Here is a 22,676-nt window from a genome sequence, read left to right as displayed (position 1 = left end):
GTGATAGAATATAGTATTTCATTGGTGCATTAATAGTATAAATATTATATGAACATTAATTCATATATTATTGTCTTATAGGGTGTTAATAGGATTAAAGTAATTAACTATCATAACTGATTATGCGTACAAATTGTCTATCCCTCCGTAGACCATTTTGAGACTGTTCTCTAAAAATGGAAAATAAGCAACCATTTGCTTCTACTTTAGAAGCTGTAACAGGAACTGCAGCCACTTGAATTTATGAAGCCTGATTTGTTAGATTGTTTCTGATGTGCCTAAAAAATAAATTAACTTTTTTTTACTAAAAGCAACAGTATTGATTAATCAATAAATATAAGCAAGAAGCTAATTAAAACCCAGTGCACTCTTCCTAATGAGAGTACAATGAGAAGGAGCCAGACATATGGGACTGGGAAAACTGCTAGTAGTTCATTTTAGCTCAGAAGATAATCAATCTCTCCTAATTCAACAGCCTCATTGGTTTCTAGTTCTTCAAAGGCACAAATAGACTTCAATTTAGTCTTGCTTCAACATATAAATTAGTTCCTAAATATACTATCATGAAATTAATAAGGTAATCTGACATTTGATGATCTAGATAAAAACTAAAACATGGTTTTAGATTTCCTATGATAAATTATTCACTTAAGGGCTGGGAATGTGGCTTAGTGGTACAGTGCTTACCCAGCATGAATGAAGCCCTAGGTGCGATTCCTCAGTACCACATAAATAGAAAAAGCCAGAAATGTCACTGTGGTTCAAGTGGTTGAGTGCTAGTCTTGAGCAAAAGCTCGTGGACAGTGTCCAGGCCCTGAGTTCAAGCCCCAGGACTGGCCAAAAAAAATTATTCACTTAAAATTCAAGTTTAAAAAGAAACTGACAGAAGTGGAGGTATGCTTTAAGTGGTAGAGGGCCAGCTATGATTGAAAAAGCCAAATGAAAACTCAAGGCCCTGAGTTAAAGCCCCAGTTCTGGCACCAAAAAACTAACAAACAACAAAATAATAACAACAGTAATATTTTTTTTTTTGCTAGTCCTGGGCTTGAGCTCAGGGCATGAACCCTGTCCTTGTACTTTCTCAAGGCTAGAGCTCTACCACTTGAACCTCAGCACCACTTCTGGCTTTTTTTCTATGTATGTGGTACCGAGGAATTGAACCCGGGTCTTCGTGCATGCTAGGCAAGCACTCTACCACTAGGCCAAACTCCCGGCCCAATAATTTTTAATCTCCTAGAACATAGTAATTTTTAATCAATCTTATTATTCACTTTTTCCTTCCCTAACAGAAGATGGTAAATGATCAGATGATTGTGTTTGTATATATGTTGTTGGGGGTGGAGGAGGTTGCCCCTACCTTTTATAATTCTCGATTCTCATCATCCTAGTCTTTTATCTACGAGTGGGAAATTAAGCCAATACAAATTTGCTAAAGCTATAGGAGAAAGTATTTGTTTTAGATACTCTTCTTGGTTTCCCACTAATCACTAACCTCAGAGCTCCTTTCCCATCTCCCTGATCACCAAATGCCCAGAAATAAAACAGTAAACAATTCCCCTGAAAGGTGGCTTCCTGGTGCTGTCTAAAACAAATGCAATCCTCTGTTGGACATTTTAAACACCACAAGCATTCTTACTTAGATTAAATCACAGGTCTCTCTGGTCTCCAGGCATGCCTAGACATGACCCACAAAGGCAATGAGATCCTTTGAGTTTCTCTAGTAACTGCAGGCAGGATCAACAGCAACCCTAAAAACAGAATGCTTTTCCCCCTCAAACTAAAATAGGCCACATACAGTTTTGTCGTTAGTTTGCTTTTTTCGGTTGTACTACATACTAAATAAGCTGCATTTAAAAATTATTTCAGATTGATGATTTTCTAATTTTTTAAATTAATGTTGAAGAAAGTTTTAAAAATTGAATTTTCAAGGCATCTAATGTAATCACCATCTTGGATGGCAGCAATCCAGTTCAGGTAAGATTATTTAAGATGCAACTAAAATAGCTTTAAATAAACATCAAATAAGAGGAAGGATTAAGTATCAGATTGGGTAAAAATGACTAACAGAAAGAACTGAATTGTTTCCAGAAGTATAACCTCACTAAATTTAGAGGCCTGAATATTGTTAAGGGAACAAGAGTTGTTTGTACTTCTTGTTTTATTCATATATGTACATGTAAGTGGATGTGAGCAGTTTATAGAATGTACTGCTTTAACATTGTGCCTTTCCAAAGAGGATGGCTTTAACATTGTGCCTTCCCAAAGAGGATGAATTTTAGTAGAAAATGTAGTTGTTTGTGAATGATGTCTCTTATGAACTAATTTTATAGTTAGCACTTCAGTGACTTCGATTTCTCTTCGCTCTGGCGCATTATGTCTTTGGCCAAAATAAGAAACATACCATATTCAAAGATAATATTGTAGCGTACTCAGAACTCATTCTTGAGTCTCCATGCTTCTGGAATTTGGAATTTGTGATGAATAAGTGGGATTATCAACTCCTATACTCACATTAGTAATTACATCCAGGAGATAGTTATTGGATTTAGAGAATTAATTTATATTTCTCTTTGTAGAAAGTAATTTAGAGCCAATCCTTTAGTCTCTGTAATGAGCGTTGTTATTTTTACTGGGTGAAGCAAGATCATTCTACTGCAACTACTTCCAACTGAGTTCCATAAAGTGTGGAATCAGAGAATATTCATTATCCTCTCCTGAAGTAACCATCACCCAGAAATCCTGCCATTATCTCCTTGCCCAACCTACTTCAAATACAAACACATTCATATCATCAGGTGTGAAATTTTAAGGACAGGAAAATATAACTCTTGGAAGACACTGTTTCTCAGGTCTTCACAGATCTCATCAAATCTACTGTTAGTTTAGGGCTCTATTCAAGTTCAGGCCTGTGGCTCATACCTATAATCCTAGCTACTCAGTAGGCTGAAATCTGAGGATCTTGGTTCAAAGCCACACCCAGCAGGAAAGGTCTGTGAGACTTCAATTAGTCCCAAAAAGCCTGGAGTGAAGCTGTGGTTCAAGTGGTAGAGGGCTAGCCTTGAGCAAGAAGTCAGGGACAGCACCCAGGCTCCCTGTATAAGCCCCAGTACCAACACACACACACACACACACACACACACACACACACACAGGCTCTACTAAAATCTCACCTCTCTCTGACCCATTACAGCTCCCTCCCCTTCTGTTTTTATTAAAGCCCATTCAGTTTGCTGTTTGGGTTAGGGAATAACACATCACTACCTTCACTGCCCCTAGTGTGAACTCAAGCAGGTAGGATGAGTGTTAAACAGACAGTCGATATTTAAACCTGTGTTTAAGCAGGTGTCCAAAGTAGGCTGACTTTGAGTCTAAAGCCTTGGCTCTGCTCTCAAAAGGAGTAAATTTTGATCTAACAATCGGACTGCCTCCCCATTTGCCCTCACCTGTTGGCATGGCCCAGTCAGAGAATAGGTTCAAATCCCAGCGGAAGGCACAGCTCTGGCTGATGGGATTCTCTAGGCTGAAGACCAGAGATTCCCCCAGGCACACCTCTTTTTTGGAAAGCTCAAGCCTACCCTGTGAGGTAACTGGCAAACTGTTTTCTGAGGGCCATGAAAACTGGGGGCTGGGGTGGGGGGGTGAGGGACCTCTAGGGCAGTCGGGGAAGGGAGAGAACTCTTGGGCCTTCCCTATACCAGGCATTGTAACTTCTCCAGAAGCTGAGCCTCTACCTGGGGCCTCTCCCCAGGGGGCCCAACCGGGCCCCGCCCTCGGCCTCTCCGGGGGGCCTCCCCTCCCCCAGCCCGCCCCACCTCCTGCCTCGCGCCCGCCCCGCCCCGCGGCCCTCGGGGTTCCAAGGGCGGTTGGCCGCGGCCAGCGTCACTGGCCGGCCGGTCCGAGCGTCCGGCCGGGCGCACGGGTGGAGAGAGCCGGCTCTGGGGTTTGGGCTAGAAGCTGCCGAGTTTTCTGAAGCCGGCCAGTCCCGGTGTAAGAAAGTGGGAGTGGGGCCCGAAGGAGCCAGGGAAGACAGGGAGAGCAGCGGGGATGGGGAGGGGGGTCCCCCCGGGGTCGAGGGCGCGGCCCTGGGAGGATGGATGGAGGGATGGACCGTCAGGCAGGGCCACCCACTGGTCATGCGGGCCCAGCCAGGATGCCCTTGAGCCCCGGGCGTCCTGGGGGACCCTGGCCCAGGGACCGGGGGGGGGGGCGACTCGGCGGAGCTCAGGGGACACCACGTTGGCACTGCGGACCATCCAGGAGCTGCTGCAGCGGCGGGCGCCCGGTGCTCGGTTTGTAGGCAGTGTAATTAGCTGATTGTACCACGGTGATTACAATCACTAACTCCACTGCCATCAAAACAAGGCACAGCATCACCCGCAGCCCCGCCCAGCGGCGTCGGCCCAGGAGGAGAGACACGAACCCCGCGTGGAGAAGCCCTTCGTGTAACAGTGTACTGCCGTGTGCTAACGATTTATTGTGCCTTAATTTTCCATTATGTAGTTGGATGCAGTCATTCCCCAAGCCTGCAACGAAAGGGAACCCATGGAGACACCCAACAGCCGGGGTTTCTGGTTTGTCTTCTGTGAGTCTAGTTACCAGGCAGTGTAGTTAGCTGATTGCTAATCGTACCAATCACTAACCACACGGCCAGGTAAAAAGACTGGGATTCAGCCAACCGAGCTGCCGGTGAGAACGTCTGCGAGTCTGGGAGAAGACTGATCAGCAAAAAGGGAAAAAAAAAAAAAAAGCTAAATATACTCTATATAATATGTATCTCTGCATCCTTTTCACGATACCTACAGACGCTTGACTGTGCCTCACACGGGGAAATGATCAACCTTGGCGATGCCACATTGTAACATTTGGAATAAAGGGCCAGGAACCATCAGTATGGAGATGACGCGTTGTATTTCTTTCCAAAGTTGGCTTGGCGAGGTGTCCACGCGAGCTCCTTCCAACATCTATCGCAATCACCGAGGGTTAAAGGGATCCTAGATTAACAAAGTCTGGGGAAGGCTATCCACGCCCACTAGTGAACGTTATAAGGATACGTTATTTTTGATTGTTTTGCATGAAGGAACCCGGTCCAAGTAACTAGATAGTCCCTTTTAAGTAACCACTTAACGGTTGTACGCTAGGCGACTTCTGATGGAAATGGTTAGTAAATGTAGCTAAGATTTTTAAGTCCAGTTGCCTAAAATTTGTCAGAAAGGATGGGGTAGGTGTCGCACACCCCCCAAAATCTATCTACACGGAGATAGTTGGAAATCAGCTTCTACCGGCTAGGCTTCAACCGCCCTGTTGGGCCTCCCCGAGAGCCGGCCGAGCGTCCGGCGTGCGGGGGTGGGGGGGTCGGAACGAGGGCGCTAGGTTGGCTGTGTTAAGTCTTGACTGAGAAGGGGTGGCTGCTTTCGGATACAAGAGGCTAAAGTGCTCCCTCACTGACTCCCCGGCAGGGCTGGACGGGACACGTCAAGCTGATGCTTTGACTCGAGGCCAAGACACGGACTGTTCCCGAAGCCCGAGATCACCGCAGAAGTGGGCTTCGGATGGGCCACGAGTGTGCCGGAGGGGACCCCAAAACCTACTCTCAAAATCAGGGGCTTCCAGCAGTGGCTGTTACCGACGTGACGTTTCTCCGAAGGGGCGGGGCTGGGAGAGAAGGGGAGTGAGCTTGGAGAAGCGTCCTGAGTTGCCATGGAAACGAAGCCCAGAGGAAGTACTAGCAGCACAAAAGAGGTGCCCCAGGAAATTTGCCCCCCTGGATTACTGGTATTTGCTGGCTGCTCTGAGCAGGAAGTCAGTTTAGCTAAGCAGTTTTGGCTCGGGGCCTCCATGTATCCCCCCACCGAATCTCAGCTGGTGCTCAGCAGAGGCAGCAGTCAGCGTCTGGCTGTGGCAAAGCCCACTAAGAGCACTTTGTCTGGTGAGTACCCTAAGCTTACTTCTAGCAGGAATCAACCTGGGCAAGCCCAGATTTCCAGGAGAAACTGCCCACATGAGAAACTTGCATCTCAAAGGTGTAAACAACACTCATTCACAAGTGGTAGCACGTCCATACAAATACATGGTTACTAAGACTCTGCAGCCATCTGTCCACCTGAAATGGATCAGCAGTGATACTTTCCACCGAAAACTCCATGCGAAGTGTTTCTTAAATTATGACATCTATTTGACAAGCAGTATGGAATGATCCAAAGAGAGAGCATATGTTGGCTAAAAGGTGGTTAAGAATATCCTGCTGTGTGCATAATTGAGTTCAAATGTGAAAGCAGTGAAGAGAGTTGAAGGCCAGTCAACTTTAGGAACCAAGTTTACTGGCCAGGAAGCCCATGGGGGACTGTTACAAAGTTTTATGGCTCTAAAACATTCGTCTATCTTTAATTCTTTAATAGTTTGGTCTTTTCCAATGATATCTTTATTTCGCTTTGTATTTTTTTTTTAAGAGAGAAATCTTGGCCGGTCTGTTGAGCATATGAGTAAGTACCAAATTTAATTCAGTTTTTCAGAAAATGGGTGATGAGTACAGGCTACAGCACATTTTGGAGTAACATCTGGGTTGTACACCTAGACCTTGCCTTAGAGACCACATTATATACTGTAGGACACCACCTGAATTTCTATAGCAGGTTGACAGAAGAGTAGACATTGGAACTTCAATTCTCCACATACTTTCTCCAAAGAGACCTTTACTTGACCACTCCGACTTTCTCATCACCTAAAGACATTAGCATTCCCTGTAGCAACAGCTAATTGATTCAATCTCTAATTGTTTATAAATCTGGTTATAAAGGTTCAAGACACAGCATGTACATATACCTCCCTATTCTCTCTCTCTCTCTCTCTCTCTCTCTCTCTCTCTCTCTCTCTCTCTCTCTCTCTCTCTCTTCCTCCCTCCCTCCCTCCCTCCGCTTTCCCCCCCCCTCTCTTTTGCCAGTCCTGGAGCTTAAACTCAGGGCCTGGGCACTGTCCATGAGCTTTCTCAAGGCTAGTGCTCTACTACTTGAGCCACAGGACCATATCCACCTTTTTTTGTGTGTGTATGTGGTACCAAGTAATCGAACCTGGGGCTTCATGCATGCTAGGTAACCACTCTACCACTAGGCCACACTCCTGGTCTCTTCCTATTCTTTAAAATTATTTAATTTTACACCGATGTCATTAAAAATCATTAAATTGTTTCCAAGTGAATTTGATTTTATTTCCTCTAGAAAATGAAGATATCCTTGCTAAAGCCCTAAAGCAACAAGAATCTGAGGAAAAAGAAAAGTATCTCGAAAAGGTAGGCCTAGATGGCATGTCTTTAAATTCTCATTGATTTTCTAAATAATTTGAACTTTATTTATTGGTGCTGAGGACATTATTTTTTGACACATGGAAATAAATTTTGTTTCTGATATATCAACTTATAAAAGCCTTTATTAGGATTTTAATTGAACGTTTAAAAATTCTGTAGAATTCAAAATTTTACTTTGGCTATTCTTAGTCTCTTTCAAAGCCTAATGATAAATAGGAACAACAGAATCAGAAAAATCTAGAAAGACAGGAAATAGATACCGATTCAAATTTTCCCTTTTGGTTTCAAACAATACAGAATATTCTAATAACAAATAAGCTATAAGACTAGGGAAAAAATCTGATATAATCACCGTAATAGGTCAATATTAAATCATCAGAAAAATAAGTCTGTCATTTAGACCTGTTCAACTAATCATCTTGGTGTGGTCAAACCAACTGAGCATGGGTCTGGTCTCTTTTTGGCAACATTCCTTCTTTGCTTTTCATGATATAGACAGAAACTTTAACTTGGCAATTAATACAGTGATTTAAAGCAACATTTTATTTAGTTCATGGATAAAATATTTTCTGGTAATTGTTCCTGTACTATAAAGCAAAGACAGAAGCTTTTGTTTTGGCCTAGTGTCTTTAATCACTGAAAATGTTGGCTAAATCTGAAGAATATATTGAACCTAGGTTTATTGATCACAGAAATTCACTCTGTGGAGTACTGGTGATTCCTCCTTCACTTCCCTCCCCCCCAAAAAGTAATTAATAATAATTGGTATTTTTTCTCTTTCGGATATTTATACTTCATAGGAATAAATAAAGGCATAATTTTTCAGTAAAAACATTAGAAGTTAACTTCTCTGGCACTTTTCAGACTTAATTTTTTATTGTATTTCACTTTTAGAAAAGGATTATAAACAAACTTTTTTTAAAAGTATTCATCAAGCCAGGCACAGTGGCTCATGCCTGTAATCCTAGCTACTCAGGACTCAGGAGGCGGAGATCTGAGGATGGAAGTTTAAAGCCAGACCAGGCAGTAAAGAACATGAGGCTCTTATCTCCAATTAATCACTAAAAGAAGACACGGTCCTGTGGCTTGATGGTAGGGTGGTAGCCTTGAGCTGAAGAGCTCAGGAACAGCACCCAGGTCCAGAGTTCAAGCCTCAGGATCCCTCAAAAAAGTGTTAGTTTCCACCAAGTAATAAGGATAAAGCAAGTTACACATAAATACAACACTAACGGAGTATAATATTAAAACTAAGCTGGGTGGGGTGCTGGTGGCTCACACCTGTAATCCTAGCAAGTAGGAGGCTGAGATCTGAGGATCACAGTTCAAAGCCAGCCCAGGCACAAAAGTCCATAAGACTCTTATCCCCATTTAACCAACTGCCAGAAAACCAGAAGTGGCTGGCTGGCTCAAGTGGTAGAGTGCTAGCCTTGAGCTAAAGAGCTCAGGGACAATGCCCAGGCCCAGAGTTCAAGCCCCATGACCTAGCCAAAAGAAAAAACCTAAGCTGGTACAAGCCTGTAATGCCAGCCAGGAAGCTAGTGAAGGTTGAAAAATCTCAGTTGGAGGCCAATCCCAGGAAAAACATATTAAAACAAAATGGGGTGGGGCTAGCAAGCTTGAGGTCTGAAGATCAAACCTTAGTACTTCTAAATCACCACCACCACCACCATCATCATCAATCATATCATCATCATCATCTTAGAACTAGTTTCCTTGCCTTGGATCCATCCATTTATTAACTATTCAATAAGTTCCACTGATAATTATTGAAAGTCTTCTGTGTGCAAGTACTGTACTAGATGCTGGGTTACAAAGATAAGAAGTGGCCCCTGATCTCAGAGAGTGTACAATCAAGTAGATAAGACAGCCCATTCAAGTCATAATTCTAGTGTATTATCATGATAGATACATACATATGACACTACAAAAGCACATTGAAAGACATCAAAATCAAGTGTAAGGAGTGAAGAAACCTCCTCTGAGGACCATGTTTGGAAGGATATAGAGTTTGTCAAAGAATATGCAAAGCCTTCAGGGAGCACTTCCTAACTTGCCAGTAGGAAATGGCTACTTCTCTAATCTTTTGTTCTTGCTCCTCCTATGGCTACCTCTTTCTTACAGATTAATGACCAAACTCCTCAGCCTGCTGAAGTTCTTCTTCAACTTGACCATAACTTCCCTGTCTCTCCTACCACTCTCCCTCTTCTCTCATGCTCCACCTCCATGCTCTATATAGAGTTGATTCTCAGCACACACACACGCGCGCGCGCGCGCACACACACACACACACACACACACACATATATATGTATTTCCTATATATGCTTCTGAAGTGATAAACTGGTTAAATACATTTTTGCTATACCTAAATATGTACAATATCTGCCAAACTGTACATTAAGCCAAGGGATCCTGCAATGCAGATGTCTATTTGGCAAGAGCAGAAGATAAGAGGCCTTACAAGACAGTCAACCAGCAGAAAAGAAGGACAATATTAACTAAACCATGCTTTCTGAAATACAAGAACACTTAGGGTGTGACGTGGTGGTAGTGTGCTTGCCTAGCATGTACCATATACACAGAAAAAAGTCAGAAGTGGAGCTGTAGCTCAAGTGGTAGAGCGCTAGCCTGGAGAAAAACCCAAGGACAATGTGCAGTCCCTGAGTTCAAGCCCTAGGACTGACAAAAATAAAAAACAAAAGTATCCCTAGCACAATCTCCAATCCCAGGGAAAGTTTGTGCCCTCAATAAACAGACCTCGCCTGTAAATAAATAAATCCATAAATAAAATATAAAAGCAAGCTTTGCCACTTATAAGTGAGTCTTTTTCAGTTCACTGTGCTCCAATTTCCTTATCTACATTATAGTTACTGTACTGAGAATGAAGTGAATTGGTACACAGGAGACATTGGATACATGGCTTGCCATTTAGTAAGTGCTCAATAAAATACTTTTATTGCTGCAGAAGTTTTTTTTAAGCTTTAAATGTTATCTATTTTAGAATATTCTCCAGGTATATATTATAAATGCTTTGAGTTCATAGGGAAAATACTATTAATCACAACAACTATTTCTACGATGGATTTCCATGGCAGGAAATCAAAAACAATTGAGTCTGTCAAGATTAAATGGCATACTCTGTCCATAAAGGAAACCTTATAGCACTATAGTGGATCATTATTCTTCCTCTGAGAGTTTTGAAGCAGTCTGGAAACATTAGAATAAATGAATAGTCAGCTAATTCTTTGAAATCATAAAGCTGATCTGCTTTTTAGTTTTGCCACCTTTAAGAAAGCTCTTTATGAAAAGAATTATAAATAATTCATTGGCTAAAAGAATGAAAAAGAGGTCAGAGACATATTTCAAGGCATATATGAATGAGATATTTGGAAATGTCCACTTGGAATCCAAATTTTAAAATGAGTATAAACAAAGGTTTTTTTGTTGTTTGGTTGGTTTTTGTGGATCATGAGGCTTGAACTGAGCCTGGGTACTGTTTTCTAGAGGTTAATTGGAGATAAGAGTCTCAGGTCCTTTTGTGCCCAGGTTGGCTTTGAACCTTCATCCTCAGAGCTCAGCCTCCTGAGTAGCTAGGATTACAGACCTGAGCCACAGGTTTTTATAAGGAAAATCTCAATCTGCATAAAACCTGAGATGGGGTATACAGTCAGAAATGAGAAACCAGATGGGAGGCCATTGCAGACATCCAGCAGGGGAGATGATAATTGGGATGAGAATGGTCACAATGGGGTGGAGAAATGTAACTATAATTGATAGATGTTTAGGAAATACTAGGACTTAGGCTATATGCTAGATACAGACAGCGAGGTATAGCAAGATATCAGAGATAATGGTTTTCTGGCTTGCAAAACAGTGGGTAATATTCTCTGAAGCAAAGAACACTAGATAAAGATGAAGTGTTGAGTTTTGGAGGAAAAGAGATTAAAAGTTTACTTAGGCTAATCTAGTTTGAGGTGCCTTTGAGTATCTGAAATAAGCTGTTGAATATCTAACCCAGGAGGTCAGAGATGTATGACTCTGAGAGGAAGTTTGAGAGTCGTCCATGTGTGGAGTCCCCTCCCCCATCCTTAAGTCTTTATGGAGAGGACAGGAAAAGCATATCTGAAAGATGAGCTCAGACCCATCCACCCATTCATCATATTTGTATAACTACTATCATGAAGAAAAGCTCCGGTAATTATTGCAGGAGAAATCAACTGCATATAGTTCAATTCACAAAATGAGAGATAGCTCTTGTTTATTAGGCTTCATTAGATTTCAATATAATGTTCATTCTATGTGTGTTCTTTAAATATTCAAACCTCACATTGCTTTTTTTCTTTTGTTTTTGTTTGTTGTTTTGGTCAGTTATAGGGCTTGAATTCGAGGCTTAAGTGCTGTCCCTGACCTTTTTCTGCTCAAGGCTAGCGCTCTACTACTTTGAGTGGAGATAACAGACTCACAGACTTTCCTGCCTGGACTGGCTTCAAACTGTGGTCCTCAGATCTCAGCCTCCTGGGTAGCTAGGATTATAGGATTGGCTTTAGCCTGGCCCTCACATTGCTTTTCTTAAAGATGTATCTTTGAAAGCAACATTAAGGCAGGTTTTTAAAAATTGCTTACAACTGAAACTCCTTTGTACAGTCACTTAAAGTTACAAAATAAAATAAAATCACATATTTATCCTGGATGCATTTGTACTATTTACACGTATAAATAAGTATTTTGAAACAAACTACATTCTCCAAGCAATTATTGTTGACTTTTCATTAAAATATATGCAATATTATATATATATAATATGCAGAACTAATAAAAAAAGTTTCCCACATAACAATACTCTTACTTGTATTGAAATCCACATTTTAAAAAATTGTCTTGACTCCCTCTTATATAATTAGTGAAAAGTTCTTTTCATTGTAATAAGCTATTATTTTTAAATGAAAATTATGTATGTCAGAGCTGGGAACTGAGCCACTGTCAAGCCATTTCCAGGAGGTCTGGAGATGCGCTTAGATCTGCATCTTTTTTTTCTTGCAAGTCAGCAAGAAAAATATTCCTATGTATCATTTCCCATCCACTCCCATAGATTGCTGCAGTATGTCTCCCTGCAGCAGTCAGACTAGTACTGGAGAAAGCCTTTCACTGATTATCCAGCCTATCCCTTAGAGAGCGTAGTAGATTATTACTATAACAGATGGAAATTTAGTCAATGAGAGTTATAGACATACATAAACAGTTTCACTCAAATAGAGAATGGCAGTAAATTCACAGAGTAAGATCATAGTTGGAGGTGCCCACAGTCTTCTGAAATGAAGTCAAAATGAGAGGGTTTTGCTTTTTTTTTTTTTAAACTCATAGTTTTGTTTTTACCATGTCATGTTTTTACCTTCCTCTACCTACTGAGGACTAATATTCTGTGTAGAGTAAGAACTGAAATCCTCTAGTGGACTTATCAAACAGTTAGTTTTCAATTATGGGCACAGAATTAAAACTTAAAAAGATGAATCCTCGAGATGAATGTTCTCCATCTCTGTTAAGCCATACGACCTTGATTTTGCTCAATATTCCAAATTTGTGGATGTAATCCCATTTTATTGCTAACCTAATCCAAAAATCCTATTATAAATACTTAGTTTATGTCAAATAAAATCTTAGGAAGGTTGGGCATTGCGGCTTATACCTAAAAAGATCCTGGCTGTTAAAGAGGTGACGATGAAGAGGAGTCTTACAGTTTGAGACTAGCCTTGGGGAGGGGGAGAAGTTAAAAGACTCCATCTCAACCAATAAAAACTTGGCACAGTAATGCACATCTGTTCATTCCCGCTACATGGGAAATGTAAAGTGAAGAATCATGGTCCAAGCCAGCCCACACATGAATGTGAGACCCTAGTCAACGCAAAAGGGCTGGAGGCTGAGCTCAAGTGGTTGAGCACCTTCCTAGCAAGAACACAGCCGTGCAGACATACTCCAGTGCCTGTATGACTCAACTATTCTTTAGCACTGAACAATTTTTTATAGAGTAGCATGTGAAATAAAAATAAAGTTAATTCATTTTCAAGTGAGTAAATTTAGGTGTGATAAAGGCCTGGTGATCAAGGCTTCTCCTGTTTTATAGGTACAAAACACACCTTTTCTACTAGAACATTTTTCTATGAGAACAGAGACTATATTTGTCTTTTCACCACAGTTAATCCTAATTCTTCATTTGTGGAGTGAAGGTTTCTAACTAATTCATTCCTATAATCCTATATAATCTCAGGCAACTGAGATTTGAGAACCAAAGTTCAAAGCCAGCCTGGCAGACAAATTGGACTTTTATCTCCAATTAACTAGCAAAAAGCCACTACCTGCTGCCCCTGTTTTGCTTGGGTTGTTTTTGAGATTAAGGTCTGGTTTTATGTCCAGGCTGGCCTGGTCTATGATCTTCCTACTTGTCCTACTCTATGTTGTTAGCAATTACAGATGCCTACCCCAGCATTTTTATACTCAGGCTGGCCTCAGCCCATGATCCCCTTTTCTGCCTCTCAAGTAACCAGTATTACAGGATTCAGCCACATCTTTTAAAAGTAACTGTGTCAAAGTTTTATCTATTTTAATAATCTTGTCAAAAATATTAGCCTTAGGGCCGGGAGTTTGGCCTAGTGGTAGAGTGTCTGCCTAGCTTGCAGGAAGCCCTGAGTTCAATTCCTCAGTACCACATACACAGAAAAGGCCAGATATGGTGCTGTGATACAAGTGGTAGCGCTAGCCTTGAGAAAGCCCAAGGACAGTGCCCAGGCCCTGAATTCAGGCCAAGCCCCAGGACTGTGAAAAAAAATTAAAAAGAGTCAAAGTTTTATTTGTTTTGAAGCTTATATTAAGATTTTAGATTTATTCATGGATTTATGTAAATATTTTTCTTTATGTACTTTTAATATTTCTACCATAAACATACTTTGCATTTATATTCAATAGAAATGATTTTTAGTGTTTCAATCCCATTTGAATAATTGTTTCCTTAATCTTAGGCTATCTTCTACATCTTCTTTCTTCTCAGAACACCTATTGCTCTTATTATACCATAATATTTTTGAGAAGTAACTATATGGTGTACATTGAAAGCCCTTTGCTAACATTCTTCTACAATCCTCAATGAAAGCACTGATTACCTCCAGTTTCCAAATGAGGAAGCTAAAGCTGAAACATGGAGGTGACTTTTTCAAGTCACACAAATAAAATATAATAGAGTTTGAACCCAGAAGCATCTGACAATGGAGCTAAGGTGCTCATTACCATGCCATACTGGTTTCAGGAGTTTCTGGAGGGCTGCAGGTGGTCATAATGAGAAAGTGGACTTCAAGCCCTGAGACCACATACAGCTTTGGGAGCCTGGGCTGAGGTCAGATCCTGAGATTCTGGCCTTGGCTTGTGTTGCCACAGGTCCTCACAGTGTCCCTCACAGGGGACTCAACTGTGGTAGAAAGGCCAGGCAGCTTGATGTCTGGGCATGTATGGAACTCAGAAGCCCAGCAGGCATATGAATGAAGAAATGAGGGGAACAAGGTCAAACAATTCAATGAAGGAAGGAAGGGGGGAGATAAAAAGGGTGAAGGGAAGGAAAAAAAAATGTTATACCTAAATTTCCTGAAATCAATTTTAATGCCATATTTTTTCAGAAATCATATAAATTAAATGTAGAAACATAAGTAAATATCAAATATTAAGATTTTTATCAATATAAATGATGACCCCAGAGTATTATTTAATGATCCCCCTAGTTGTTTTAAGAACTAATCCAATCACCCAAATGTCTTCCAAACTTCTTTTAATGAACCCAACCAAAACAACATGGTTAGAAATGAGAATTCTTTTGCTATGATGAAATTAACAAGTAAATTATTCTTCTCTGCTAATAATAAAAATTCTAAGGATTGTCTCTTACCATGGGATTGTAGTTTTCCTGACAGAGGCTTCTTAAAATAGTTCACTAAGTTTTTGTTCAGATGACACAGTTGTTTATAGTACTTTTGTTATGCATTCCCTGGGAACATGTCCAGGAAACAAATCAAATCACATTTGAAATCTTTGCTTCTAGTGTACTATATCATAAACTGATTGTACTAAAATCTATTGTAAGAAAAAAAGGACTTGAAGCCAGAGGAAAATATGAAGATAACATATATATAGTATTTTAAAATCTTATAACTAAATATTCATTTTTGTACTAGACATAGTTATATATGATAATATAACTACAGCTTCTTAAGAGCCACACAGAAACTAATCATATAGCTTTGTTCATTGGGAATCTTAAGACCCAACTGAACCTAGTGTTTAATTTCATTTTCTTCAACTCTTGGGGGGAAGGGGCTTGGCTTGACTAATACATTATACAGTACAATGATTCTATTCATGACCAAATCAATTCAATTCAACAAAAATTCACTGAGTGTCATATCCTAGGCATTCTAGGCACTAAGAATCAAAAGATAAGAGTCAGAAAGAGGCAAGAAACAACTAAGAAATAAAACAGGAAGAGAAGATCAATACCATAAAGTATGCTATGTAATCACAGGGTTAAAGTGATTAATTCTACTCAAGTATATGTGTAATGGAAATTTTTGATGTATACAAGCAAGACCTACAACTTGAACAGAATGATACAGAACCAAAATATCCAGGACGGACATGGTCCACAGCTACTATAGCTGCCCAGCCAGGGTTCCTCTCCTCCTGGGTCTCAGATCATTTCTGAAGTTTCAAACATTGTTTGTAGCTGAGCCAGGACAACTTGGATTTCATCCTGAGGAATTGCTTAGCAGGACAGTAGCTTGTAGGGGTTTGCACACCCTGTTTCCTCTGTCTCAAAAGCTTTCTTCCCTGTCCTATCTGTGTCAAAATCTACAGAATTTCTACTTTAAGTTGTAAGGAAAGATGTAACCTCCTCTGGAGCATCTACCCCAAGGCCTCATCCCCAACTCACATACTTTCCAGAGTGAAAGGATCCTTGATTTTCAGTTCTTTCATTGCATGATGGATTAGCCCATCACGGAGCATTTTAGACTATTTTTTTCCTTTTTTTTTTTTTTTTTTTTGGCCAGTCCTGGGGCTTGAACTCAGGGCCTAGGCACTGTCCTTGGACACTTTTGCTCAAGGTTAGTGCTCTGCCACTTGAGCCACAGTGCCACTTCCGGCTTTTTCTGAGTATGTGGTACAGAGCTTCATGCATGCTAAGCAAGCACTCTACCACTAGGCTATGCTCCCAGCCCTTATGCGTTTTTTCTTTTCTCCACAATTCTTACAGGCAATAATTATGTTTTGTTCAGCCATAACACATCAATGTTATGTCACTGGTGCTTTTTATAAGTGGATATATTTCCTTTTTCCCTTCTCCCCAGATATATATATTCTTTTCTCCCACCCTCATCCTGGGGCTTGAACACAGGGCCTGGGCACTGTCCCTGATGCTCTTTGTAATCAAGGTTACCACTCTACCACGTGGCTACAGAGCCATTTCCAGTGTTTTCTGAGTAGTTTACTGGAGATAAGAGTCTCATGGACTTTTCTGACCAGACTGGCTTTGAACTGTGATCCTCAGAGCTCAGACTTCTAAATAGCTAGCATTACAGGCCTGAGCCACCAGGACTTGATGCTCTTTCTCTCTTTCTCTCTCTCTCTTTCTATACACACACACACATTTATATATATATATACATACGTATATGTAATATATATGTATATATTATGTGTATATAATATATATGTGTATAATATATAATATATATCTTATGTATATCACATTTATATTATACTGGTCTTATCTCTCAGTATTTTAGAATGTGACTACATAAGATGAGGTTATACTAGAGTATAGTTGATCCCTACTTTAATGTGCTTTAATATGACTGGAATATCATAAGAAGATGGCCAATGTGAAAACAGAGATACAAGGGATAATGCTACATGACAATGACTCTTTTACCAAAGATTGGGGTTATACAAGCCAACAAATGAGAGATCATCAGCAAACCACCAGAAGCTAGAAAGAGGCAGAAAGTCCTATAACAACTGTGAGGCAAAAGGTGCTATTTAGGAGTTCTAAGCCACTACGTTTGCATATTCTTTTGCTTACCATACACCCCCCCAAAAAAAGCCAATACTCAATAAATTTGGATAGAGAGATGACTTAAAATTTTTGTTTGTAGCTGGGCGTGGGCACGGTGGATCACGCCTATAATTCTAGCTACTCAGGAGGCTGAGATCTGAGGATTAAGGTGCAAAGCCAGCCCAAGCACAGAAGAACCTGAGACTCTTATCTCTAATTAACCTCTAGAAAATGGGAAGTGGGGCTTGGCTCAAGGGTAGGGCCGTAGCCTAGAGCTGAAGAGCTCAGGGACAATGCCCAGGCCCAGGAGTAGGGTGGTAGCCCTGAGCTACAGAGCTCAGGGACAGTGCCCAGGCAGAGTTCAAGCTCCATGATCCCCTTCCCTGCCAAAAAATTTATTTTGCTTGTGGGCCAGGAGCATAGCTTAGTGGTAGAGTGCATACCTAGCATGCACAAAGCCCTGGGTTCGATTCATCAGCATCACATATACAGTTAAAGCCAGAAGTGGCATTGTGACTCAAATGGTAGAATACTAACCTGGAGCAAAACGTGTCTAAGGACAGTGTGCCCAGGCCCTGAGTTCAACCCCAGGACTGGCAAAAAAAAAAAATTTCTTTTTGCTTGTAATAAAGCTGCCCCTTATTTTCACTTCTTTCTTTCATCTGGCTTTGATATAAACAGAATTTTCTTTTTACCTTCATTTGCCAATGTTGTAGGCATATTTGGATAAATCATCATGCCTGCATTAAACTAGGTTTTTACACTTAGAAATCTTATTAAGACATGAGGTGTGTATATCTTCATAACTAAAATAGAGAAATGAAAAATGATATTAAACAGCCTGGGTAAGTTATTTAACTTTATTGTATTCGATTTCCTCACCTATAAAATGGAAAAATATCAGTGCCAACTTTCTGAGACATTTTATAAAATAATGACATATTGATATTTTATATATATATATATATAAAACCTCAGTTCATAAGGTAAGATCTTAATAAATGTTAGTTACAGGCAAAAAAAAAATCTCTCCATTTAGGATCAAATTATTTTGAATGACCCTATCATGGAAAAATATCAGAAGAAAATAGATGTTTACTTTCCACAGGTACAAATCTTTATTATATGCTGGAAAAACTCATCAACTTTTTTTTTCTCTACACAGGCTAAAAGGAGAGAGGAAATTCTCCAGCTCCTAAGAAAACAAAGAGAAGAAAGGATCTCGGTGAGACTGATAGCAAGGCGCTGAACAAATCTATCTAAAGGGATGATGATGACTCGTCGTAAATACACAGCAGTTTTTTAGGCTGACCCTTTTAAAGCCAGATAGATACCAATAGGAGTTAGAAACATCTGGCCCATAGACTATATAAGGCCAGCAAAATCAATTGCTCTGGCTCTCCCAAGGCAAATCATAGGAGGGATCCTAAATTCAGTAAATCTAGGAGCTTTCTCAAGGAGAAATTAAATAAATCTAGGTCCGTGAATGATGTTATATGACTATCAAAAAGGCCCTTGGCATTAAAAAAAAAAAAAAGTTCCTAACTGCTGGCAAAAACTTCTATATACTACAGAGGGGCAGAAATAGTGATCCAAATATTTGGCAATCCTTGCCAAACCAAAGATATCTTATCTCTACAGTTTTTAGCTTTCCTGGCATAAGAAATGAGGTATGACTATCAGTGGACTTTTAAGTTGTAGGATATTATAAAACATGGGCTACTCCAGTGCTGATACTTGTTTTACAATAATTGATCTTTCCTAGATCATACAAAAATGCTAAATGACAAATGAAGACACAAAGTTTATAAAAGAAATAATAGCACATTATGAACTTATAGGTGTACAAACACACTCGTGAAAGAACCTACAATTCCCTCATCTGCAACATTTATGTCTGATTTCCAGATTTAAGAAGTCAGTCTTTATAAACCCTATACTAATTTTACCTGATATTTTTTCCAGTGAGCTGATTTCATTGAGTGAAGAAACAAACTTTTTCCTTTCTGATTTTTTTTTAGAAAGAATTGATTTCACTTCCTTATAAACCTAAAGTCAAAGTATGCCAAAAAAAGTAAGTTTCCTACTTCTGTCAAAAACAGCCTCAGCTTTTAAGTCATTGTCCAAAGAAGCACTTCTTTCTTCTTGCTTTGACCCCTACCACCAAATCTAAAAACCCACACCTCTATGTTAGGGTTGTCTCCCTCTGAACAAACTTTCTTCTCCTCAGAGACATTAAACCCTGCAAATCCATTTGGGTATCTATGGAACATGAACAAACACTTCAACTTTGAGTCTCTGTTGACCTTCACTGGCCCTTCTTTACCATCCTAGCTATTATGTTCACCCACCACCCCCACTTCCCAGCTTGGCCTCCCCTTCCTTTCTTAGCTGTCAGCAGGTCTTCCCAGTCACCAGCTGATTCCACCAGAGGCACAGCTAAGGTTAACAAAGCTATACTCATATAACAAAAGACTTTAGCCATTTCCATGAGGAGTAATAGTTTTAGCCCTAGAATAATGACTGAATGAGACTTTCAACATACTCTAAAACAGTTCCAAAGGAAACCAGCTACCCACCAGTTAAGTCATTAAAGAGCCCCTACTTAAAAAGAAAAGGAACACTTCATTTTGTATTATCAAAATTTGTGGCTAATCCAAACAATGACTATTTTCACCTTGTATTCAGGAATAACAATTTGAAAGTAAAAGAAATTAAACCTTGTTATTATCATGGAAGTAATAATTTTAAAGAATGAGTATGTCATAAGGCATAGTGGCTTAAGCCTATCATTCTAGTGACTTGGAACACAGAGGTCAGGGAAGATGACAGTTTGAGGCCAGCCCAGGCATAATGTTACTGAGACTCTATTTCAATGGCTGAGTGTGGTGGCATGTGCCCATTATTATTCCAGCTACAATGGAAGCCCAATGGAGTGGGCACAGTAGCATGCACCTGTCCTCCTCAGCAATACGGAAAAGGGGAAAGATTGCAGCCCAGGCCTACTCTGGCATAAAGCAAGACCCAACCCGTAATCCTAGCTAGTCAGGAGGCTGAGCTCTGAGGATCATGGTTCAAGGCTAGCCAGGGCACAAAAGTCCATGAGACTCTTATCTTCAATTAACTGCCAGAAAGCCAGAAATGGCATTGTGGCTCAAGTGATAGAGCACTAGTCTTGAGCTGAAGAGCTCAGGGACAGCACCCAGGCCCAGAGTTCAAGCCCCACAACTGAAAAAAATAAAATAAAAATAACCAAGGCAAAAAGGAAACTGTGATTCAAGCAGTAGAGCACTTGCCTTGCAAAGCATGAGTTATGAGTTCAAACCCCTAGTTCTCACCCCCAGCTCCAAAAAAATACAAGTTTTGGCTAGTGGCTGACTTAGAATCACTTGTTCAATCACCAGCACTGCAAAAAATAAAATAATAAGATGATTTGATTGCACCCTTTAACTCACACTTCACAGTACAATAACCACTTTTCTCATATGTTTATACTTGGTTGCAAAAGAGATATTCAGAATCTAAACTACTGAATTTTTTTATTGGGGAAATTCTCAAGTTATTCCACGCTCCGTTCTGTTCACTGTGATAGAGTTCTGTGTGTGTAGTAACTGACTCATATGACTTCCAACAGGAAGGTGGTATCAGAGTCAGATGAAGAGGATAAAGAAGAAGTCAAAGCCTTACACTGATTTGATTCAAGTGATGAAGGGGTAGCCTACATTACCTTCACTTTTGAAGCAATCTATGATTACATCAGGATCGCTGAATCTCTAACAGAATTAAAATAGATAAAAAGTAAAAGACTTCTCAGAATGTTACCAACTTTACAAAGTGTGTTAAAATTTAAAAATAAAAGTTAAATGTGCAGACTTACATGAATTTTTATCCATTTTTGTATAGCTGTGTCTTTTGTTGATGACATAATACTTTTTGACATCATGCCATAGTCATCTCACTTTACACATTCTCAAAAACCTGTTTACTGTTTTTATTTGAAGAGGATTTCAAGAGTTTATATCTTTGATTTGTAGCATTAAAATCAGATAAACAAAAACTATAAGATTTGTGTGTTCCCAATGAGTAGACTATCATTAAATATTACTGATAAAAACTGAGATAAAAGAGCTATTTTGAAAACTTAAATTTTCCTTCTTTAAAAAAAAAAATCCTTTTTCGGGCCGGGAGTTTGGCCTAGTGGTAGTGTGCTTGCCTAGCATGCACCAAGACCGGGGTTTGATTCCTCGGTACCAAATACCTAGAAAAAAAGTCAGAAGTGGTGCTGCGGCTCAAGTGGCAGAGTGCTAGCCTTGAAGAAGAAGCCCAAAGACAGTGCTCAGGCCCTGAGTACAAGCCCCAGGACTGGCAAAAATAAAAATAAATTTAAAAATCCCTTTTCTAAAATTTGGTTTATTCCATTTCTAAAAAATATCTGAAGACAGAACTCTTATTCTGTAAGTCATTAGTTCATCACACCTGTCTTATACACAAGTACATAATCTTACTGCCAACCCCCCTCATTTTTAAGGTTTATTCCCTTCAGCATACACAGGAAAAGAGAGGATCCCTCCTGAATTGTCCTATGAAGGGCTACATGCACTTCTCTAGTGTTTAAAGCTCTGGTTAGGACTGTATTCATTTCACTGTTCGCTCTCACCCAAGACGTCTTTTATATTTTTTTTTATATTTTTTTATTTTTTGCCAGTCCTGGGCTTGAGCTCAGGGCCTGAGCACTGTCCTTGGACTTTCTCAAGGCTAGAGCTCTACCACTTGAGCCTCAGCACCACTTCCAGCTTTTTTCTATGTATGTGGTACCAAGGAATCGAACCCTGGTCTTCGCGCATGCTAGGCAAGCACTTTAACCACTAGGCCAAACTCCCGGCCCTCACCCAAGACTCTTAAACAGAACCATACAATGCTGCTGCTGGCTATATTACCAAAAGAAGAACATGCAGACTTGTTGGTCAGAACCTAATTACAGCTACATGAGAGACTCAGGCTACAGCATCTAAAACAGCTCTGCCACACTATAAGCCCATCAACTGGCTGAGGTAGCTTTACCATTCATTCCATTCTACTGGGAATATTTACAGATCAATGGGATATCTAAGACCAGCTCCCCTCAGAGAGTGAAGAGAAGAGAATAAGAACACGTGAGACCTGGGCTAGTCAGAAAGCTCTGGCTTGTTTCATTGGCCAAAAAAGGTCAATCACCTGCTCAAACACAAAGACAAGGGATGAGAAAATAAATGTCAATGTCATGATAGATAATATGGACATTAGAAGGTATAG

At 40.1% G+C, this 22,676-nt stretch overlaps 2 protein-coding genes across 12 annotated transcripts in view; one reads left to right on the top strand and one right to left on the bottom strand.

Annotated features, from left to right (window-relative positions):
* The window catches only part of Btg4 (BTG anti-proliferation factor 4), a 105,841-nt gene that overhangs the window by 45,456 nt on the left and 37,709 nt on the right, over window positions 1-22,676 (bottom strand). Inside the window, exon 1 of one of the 8 annotated variants that reach the window (XM_090319544.1) lies at window positions 3,444-3,803. The exons of the other annotated variants lie outside the window; for them this stretch is intronic. The gene's annotated coding sequence lies outside the window, so the exon portion shown is untranslated. Of the gene's footprint in view, window positions 1-3,443; window positions 3,804-22,676 lie in introns of those variants that run through there. 8 annotated transcript variants of the gene reach the window in all.
* On the top strand, window positions 1,769-21,248 carry Hoatz (HOATZ cilia and flagella associated protein). Of its 4 annotated transcripts, XM_090319549.1 has the most exons (8): window positions 3,836-3,987; window positions 4,501-5,157; window positions 5,457-5,926; window positions 6,447-6,479; window positions 7,212-7,282; window positions 18,550-18,609; window positions 19,406-19,458; window positions 21,019-21,248. In XM_090319549.1, the coding sequence occupies exons 3-8, from the start codon at window positions 5,698-5,700 to the stop codon at window positions 21,074-21,076; spliced, it is 504 nt and encodes a 167-aa protein (XP_090175675.1). In that variant the 5' UTR covers window positions 3,836-3,987; window positions 4,501-5,157; window positions 5,457-5,697; the 3' UTR covers window positions 21,077-21,248. The 4 variants fall into 4 exon arrangements, with proteins under 4 accessions (XP_090175677.1, XP_090175676.1, XP_090175674.1 ...); XM_090319548.1 differs by lacking the exons at window positions 3,836-3,987; window positions 4,501-5,157 and adding an exon at window positions 1,773-1,974; XM_090319551.1 differs by lacking the exons at window positions 3,836-3,987; window positions 4,501-5,157; window positions 19,406-19,458 and adding an exon at window positions 1,769-1,974.

This window comes from Megascapheus bottae, chromosome 27 (assembly GCF_031878675.1).
Source record: "Megascapheus bottae isolate mThoBot1 chromosome 27, mThoBot2.hap1, whole genome shotgun sequence".
Taxonomy (NCBI): domain Eukaryota; kingdom Metazoa; phylum Chordata; class Mammalia; order Rodentia; family Geomyidae; genus Megascapheus; species Megascapheus bottae.
Note: the sequence above shows the minus strand (reverse complement) of the source record. Positions and strands in the feature narration are given on the sequence as shown.

Bases quoted from the DNA above. Each gene is read 5' to 3' on its own strand.
- Hoatz (XM_090319548.1), top strand. From the start codon at position 5,698: ATGGAAACGAAGCCCAGAGGAAGTACTAGCAGCACAAAAGAGGTGCCC. The intron at 5,927-6,446 runs GTGAGTACCCTA...TTTTTTTTTAAG, and splicing joins CACTAAGAGCACTTTGTCTG to AGAGAAATCTTGGCCGGTCT. The intron at 18,610-19,405 runs GTGAGACTGATA...ATTTTTTTTTAG, and splicing joins AAAGAGAAGAAAGGATCTCG to AAAGAATTGATTTCACTTCC.